We start from the raw sequence: 7009 nt of genomic DNA, 5'->3' as shown, positions 1-7009 counted from the left end.
ACATGACATTGTTTTTCCATAAAATTTCATTATAAAACATATTCTTGCATGAAATTTGCTACCAATTGAATCATTTCCTAGTTCCTACTGTATCTATTTCAGAATATTAAAGAAGGCCTTTGGCATGTGAATTCTTCCAGTTTTTGGACATCAACTTTATAATAGTTACTGTACTGGTTATACTATGAAGTTAGCCTGTTATAAAATTTGCCTTGAAGGTTATAAGATCCTTCCTTGTTATATTTTCCTTCCTGTCAGTTATTGGATGCTAAGGAATTTGCAATTTACCTTATAGGGAATGGGACACCCTTACAGAGATTATGGGCAGGTTATGATACAGCACGACTTCAGTTTTAGAAAAAAATAAGATAAAAGATAGCTGGAGGAAAAAGATTCTGCAGACAATGACACGAGTCTAGAAGGCTTTTTCAATTATGTAGTTAAGAGATGAGATGATAGTAAAGATGGAAAGGTGAAGAAAAATTTCACAGATAATCCAGGTAATGCCATAAGGAAAGCTAGCAGTGTCATCATTCTGTTTTAGGGAAAAGAGGGAAACAATAAATTGAGTTTGGGATATTCAGGGGATCTTTAAAAATATGCCAATGGCATTTTTCAATTTCTCCAAAATTTTAAAAAGGTAAAAAGAACAGTTGATTATATAACAGTATTTAGAAGATTAGGCCTCTAGATTTCTTCTCCAAGACACTCAGTTAATTTTGACATATTTTTTTCTTATAAATGTTTTGATACAAAGGAACAAAATTGCCTAGGATGAAACAGTACTTTAATATAAGGAAATCATCAATATGAAAAAAAAAAAACCTAAAAATTTTCCTACTAACAGTAGTTAAGCATGTCATTTTCACATACAAATATTAGTTTATAAACTAGACACTTCTGAAAAAAATTCACTTTCCCTGAAGAGAAAGAGTATGAGCTATGAGTTCACACAGTCCTTCTTTTTCCTCCTGACTCTATTGAGTAATCAATTCTGAGGTATCTGTTCTGAGGTATCCTCATTTTAGAATTGAACTAAAAACATTGTCAGTCTCATAGAATATTTAATAATGTAATTCATACGAAGCCGCTGTGGTCCTAGCATATAATACATGCTCCTAATATATTAACCATTATTATTAATATTATTTCTCAGAAGTAGAAATATATATTTAGCTATGGAAAGTTTTAAAAACATGACTATTATATATATGATATTTGTAATATATAGATTTGTTGAAATCTACAGTACTATATTAAATTATAAATATATTATCTGCATTGATTATTGATATATAAATTCGATGATTATGAGGCACACTTTTGAATAACATAAAGTATTTCATATTATCAAAAATCAATGCTAAATTTATCTTTAAAAATATGCCAATGACATTTTTCATTGTCTCCAAATTTTTAAATTTGGACAATTATAAATACCAGGTTTTTAAAAACTCTTGTTCAAGTTAATAAGACAGAAAAAAAGGAGAATAGTGAAATAATGTCAAATAATTATAAAAAGGTACAATTTATTAAAACAAAAGTCATAAAGCAGATAACACACACTGTCATTGTCATTTATGCTAAACAAATATAGATACAAACTTTTAAATGGATTATCAGTTTCATCAAATTTGGAGAAAATACAAAGATATAGTATTTCTAGACTTTAGTAAAATTCAACAAAAATGGAACAGATAGTATATTATCTTTCATAGAACTGAAATGATTATTTTGAATTAAGTCTCCACATATAAGCAGGTGGAGTTCTCAAAAGACAACTTATTTTTTTTTTTGGCAAGCAAATGAGAACCAAGATGCATTATTTTTCTGCCCTGTTATTTAAACTGATAAAACCCCAAAGACTGCACTCAAATACTTATTAAAATGTACCCATCTATAGGATTTGTCAAAATACGTCATTCTCCAACTACAAACACTTAAGAGAAAAAAAGTTTCTCTTTACTGAAATCATTGATATTGCTTAAATCACATTTATCTTTCTTATTAATATAGCCCTGGAAAAAAGCAGTTTAACTGAAAAGCCCCTTGACAAAATATCTGCTTCTTAAAAATGTTAATTTAATATACGAGAAAAGAAATGCCTCTGGGAAAAAAGGATAAAGGAATTAGGATTTCTAACTCCTAGGCTAAAAAAATGGGACATCAGAAAGCCATTTAGTTTCCTTTACACTGCTGATTAAAGCCTTCGTTATAAATGAAGGACATTAATCCCTAAGCTGTTTTTAAACAATTAATATTAACCTTCTTCAATCCTACTCATGGTTTCCTTGAAAAGCAATAGTTGGGTTTTATGTATTCAGTGTAATAGATTAGTGTTTCATTTCAAATAAGACCATAAGCATGTCTCTGTGTGAGACATAAACGTCACACTCATCTACATATATAACACTATGTCATAAAGAAAATATAGTTGTGAAATAATACAATCTTTAGCAATGTCATTTTGAAGTAACTGATAAAAAGAGTAAATGCATGAACCATCTTAGAAAACAAATTACTGTACTTTCTAGAACAAAGTGCTGTGTCGAACATCTCATTCTGCTGAAATAGCTTATAGAATCAAAAATAGTTGGAGCACAATTCCTGTCATTAGTATTAGGTGTTTAAGAACAGCAAATCAAAGTTTATTTGGGTTTCATTTTTAGAAAATAGTAGCAATTTTAGTCATTTTCATGACTTGATAGGTAAAGTTAAAAAAAATTAACAGACACAACTACACATACTGACTTTTGGAGTATACGCTCGGTGACTTCTTTTCCACGTGATAACTTTTTGGGGTTGTACGATGGGAAGGTATTGAATATCTATAGCCACTGCTCCTTTCACTGCAACAGAAAACACAACAGAACAATGCCCCTCCAGCAATGAGCACCAGCGCCGTGGTCCAGCCTATGTAGAGGGCTTCTCCAAGTTCCCGCTTTAGGGCAAGAGGCACTATTGGGTTGTAGAAATCTCTGATGATGGAATTGGCAACCCAGCTCACAGGAATGAGTACTACAATGCCAGTGACAATGAAGATGATTCCAGCCGTTAACAGGATGTGACCCTTCACCTTCTCATTGTCCCCAGTGCATCTGGTACACTTCATGCCGAGGATGGCCGTCATGAAAGCCAAGAGGGACAGCACCGAGGCAGCACACATCAATCCTCTGGATGCCTGAAGGTCTGGAGAAAGGGCCAGCAGGGAATCATAGATTTTGCACTGCATCCTGATGTTAGCCTGTCTTATGCAATTCATCCACAGTCCTTCCCAGCGGTTTTCAAAAACCACAATGTTGCTTTCAATGAAGGCAGACACTCTCCACTGAGGCATTATGGTGACAGCCACTGTGCCCACCATTCCAACACCACCAAGCACCAGTCCAGCGATTTGCAAGGCAGAGGTTGCCATTATCCTCTGAAATGGGTTTTATCCTGCAGGACTCCTGAGCTGGTAGAACTGCTCTGAAGCAAGGTTCTCTGTGCTGCAGGCGAGAACAGTTTTTCCTGTAGTGAACTCAGAACTCAGTGGTTTTTCAAATAAGAGCTGCTTTGCTACTTCTAGCTGGATAAAATCCAGTGTCGGCTGGCTGAGGTGCTTTCCCACCCCCCACTGACTGCAACTGGTAAACTTACAAATCAAGTGTGGCAACTTTCTCAGCCAATGAGAGGGGGATGGTAACCCAGTGTCTAAACCAACACTTGAATACTTGGAACAGCTGGACCTGCACTAAGCATTCTTTGTACTTTTCAGTTTTCCAAGAAGACAGCAGTATGTTTGTTTACCTGTGGGTATAATTATGAGCATTTCCACAATCATGAAGCAATCAGCCAGTCTTTTGCAACATGAAAGGTGCACCTTGTACTGACAATTCTGAAACTCTTAGTAAAAGCTGCAGTGACCGAGGGATAAAATTAAGTATCTTCCTAAGAAATCTGCAACGACTGTCAAAATGCCAAAGTGAAAAGCGAGTAGGGGATTGAAAGATTGCTCTTACCTGGAAAACCACATTCCTTGGGACACATGTGATCCAAGTGATTGATTTAATTTGTCTACAACTTCAAAGCAAGCTCTACTGGGCTGGTATCAGAGAACAAATCATACCAAAGATAAAATAAAGCTAAAGTTATCAAATATACAAGGTATCTTCCTAGGTACCAAAAACATATTGTTTTTCTGTTAAGCCAGAACGACTACTTATTGGTATTTTCTGATAATCTTGATTTGTAATAAAAAAGTGCTAAAAAATAAGGCAACAGATGATTTTCTTATGTGGCGAGCACTATAGAATGTAAATCATGATGTGGTTTACAGCTTGCTACCTTATTTTGTGACTTTGTCCTTGCTGCTATGTCTCCCAGGCTGAAGAAACTAGAATTCTACAGATAGTACTAGAGTCTTGTGTCTATGAGAATGGCTGATCTTTCAAAATAAAACATTTACGGGGCAAGGGAACTGCATTCATTAAGCTGTACTATACTAGGCGTTAACCAAATTTGTTTTTCTTATCTTTTAATACAATGTCTGCAGGAGGACACAGAACCTCTAAATGCAAGGCAATTTGAATTATGTCTCTCAAAATAACGACGATGATAACAGTGGTGCTAAAATAAATACAAATGTTGATTTGGGAAAACTCCACCAGCAGTTTTCTTCTGGAGATCACCTTGAGCTTTCTGTTTTGTCTTTCCAAATTTCAGGCTGTACTTCATTTTCTTTTCCGCCTAACATTATAAAAATGATATTTTCTTCACAACATTGCTTATTTTCCACTTTCTTGCACTACCTTAAACCCAGATATAAGAGAAAGTGTTTTCTGCTCACTTATTAAAATTTGAAAGTTTAATGGTCCAAAAAATCAGAGTTGATTATGGAGATTATTGAAACCAAATCTATATGGTAGGGAGAGGAAAATGACAAAGTGCACCGTCTTCTGAAGAAAAGGGGGGATGTATACTTGTCTGAGTTGTTACAATTTTATTAAACTGAACATTATGAATATGACAAGAATTAAAACTTGATATTCACCATAATTTCCTCATTCACTGACTTGCTAAGGCTGAAACTACAAGGTGTCCTATACGTTGGCACAGAATATATGTAGCATTTTCTTCATCAGATTTCCATCAGTGACAGATTTGTGGTGGGGTGGAAAACAGATTAATCTTGGGAAAATGATCTGCAATCTACAAAAGGAAGAAGGAAATTTAAACAGTAGATTTTTAAGTGCTTAATTGTCAAACTGGGAATTGTCAAACTGACAGAATTGGAAAATGAAAAATAAATGATATAACTGGTTGAGATAAGACAAATTGAACAAAAACACATTTTTAGGAAGGTCAGGAACATATTGATCCAGTATTTCTTTTTTATATTTCCATGTAACATATTTCTTAGGACCTCTTTTTATTGTTGAATATCCACATGAAAAGAAAAACATTAGATAGAAACATGTATCATAGTGCCTTCCAGGTATGTATTGATGTATCTCTTAGCTTTGTGTTACCAAATCTCTCTTCCCTTAAATACTGAACTTTACTAGGAACTTATTTCATATAAAGAAATTGTCCTCATTTCAAAAATATTAGGTACTTGACTACTGAAATTTTCTTAGCCAAAAGATTAAGATCTTATTGAGAAATTAATGCTAGGTTCATATGAGAATAATCATAGAGTTAACTGCCCTAGCAGGAAGTAGCCCAGTGTATCCAGATAGGTTTCTTATCAGACAATGATACAGTTAAGTCCATGATATATTTTTTTAAAATCATGCCTTCAAAATATCACAAAAAATAAAGAGACAGAAACAAAAATGGCAATATCACATTTGCTGAAGACAGAGAGGCCTAAATTCAGTGATTAAAAAGTCAACTGTTGCCAGGTGTGGTGGTTCACTCCTGTAATCCCAGGACTTTGGGAGGCAGAAGCAAGAGGATTGCCTGAGTCCAGGGGGTAGAGACCAGCCTGGGAAACTTGGTGAGATCTCGTCTCTACAATAAATCAAAAAATTAAACGGGCATAATGATGTGTGCCTATAGTTCCAGCTACTTGGAAGGCTGAGGTGAAAGGATTGCAGCAGGTCGAGGCTACAATAATCGTGACTGTACCACTGTACTCCAGCCTGGGTGACAGAGTGAGACTCCAAGTCAAAAAAATAAAATAAACTGTTTACCTACTTTTCTGTCCTAACCATGACCCTAAACCTAACTCTAACCCCAGTTAACTTGGCTACAAAATTTAGGTAGCAGCAATAGAGACATAGTAGATTAATAACATATTTATTGTTCTTTAATTTAGAACCACAGAGAAGACTACATGAATTATTCTATAATGTACACTTCAATTTCTAGGCAAAACCAAAATACTACCAAGAACTTAAGAAAGAAATGAGTGCTTATGTTGACTCCCCGTATATCCTCTCTTGGTGTCTCCTTTTAGTCAACATTCACAGAAGGCACAAATAAGTTTAACAATTAAACTTGCTAGATGAATTTCAGCCCTGATAGCCGTAAGACACATGCAAATACTTTCTCTTCATATAAGCTAACGCTCATTTCACTATCAGATTGTCTTTATTTTTGTCATCCTTAGTTTTACAGCCATTAATTCTTAACCTGACTCAACTTTTCAGTCTTGGATTTCTATTAATATTTATCTGTTTGAAATAACTTTTGCTTCTGCCAATCAAGCAAGCACCAACTTCTATTGTTTTCTGGATTTACCTTTGTGGTTTTCTGTTATGTTGACAGGGTTCAAACTGTATTTATTTTTAATTATCTTTCACTGTTAATTAACTTGGCTGACCATCTTGTCCTGTGAAAATAAGTGACCATATCAATAAATCTCTTTGTTTGTTGTTCCCCAAATCATGTTGTGCATTACTACATCTTCTCTTGAACCACCATGCTGTTTGTCCTTCATGACAGCCAACTGTCCACCATGCTCTCTATTCTCAAAGTGTTTTGTATCCATTCGTGGTACTCTCTTTTCACCACCTCACTGTGA

At 34.6% G+C, this 7009-nt stretch overlaps 1 protein-coding gene across 1 annotated transcript; it reads right to left on the bottom strand.

Annotated features, from left to right (window-relative positions):
• Positions 1-2564: 2564 nt before the first annotated feature.
• On the bottom strand, positions 2565-3638 carry CLDN8 (claudin 8). Its single transcript, XM_008061868.1, has one exon. The coding sequence runs from the start codon at positions 3413-3415 to the stop codon at positions 2738-2740; it is 678 nt and encodes a 225-aa protein (XP_008060059.1). The 5' UTR covers positions 3416-3638; the 3' UTR covers positions 2565-2737.
• Between the last annotated feature and the right edge of the window lie 3371 nt (positions 3639-7009).

This window comes from Carlito syrichta, unplaced genomic scaffold (assembly GCF_000164805.1).
Source record: "Carlito syrichta isolate Samal-C Ts95f unplaced genomic scaffold, Tarsius_syrichta-2.0.1 Scaffold305632, whole genome shotgun sequence".
Classification (NCBI taxonomy): domain Eukaryota; kingdom Metazoa; phylum Chordata; class Mammalia; order Primates; family Tarsiidae; genus Carlito; species Carlito syrichta.
Note: the sequence above shows the minus strand (reverse complement) of the source record. Positions and strands in the feature narration are given on the sequence as shown.

Coding starts and splice junctions, on each gene's coding strand:
- CLDN8 (XM_008061868.1), bottom strand. CDS start 3,415: ATGGCAACCTCTGCCTTGCAAATCGCTGGACTGGTGCTTGGTGGTGTT.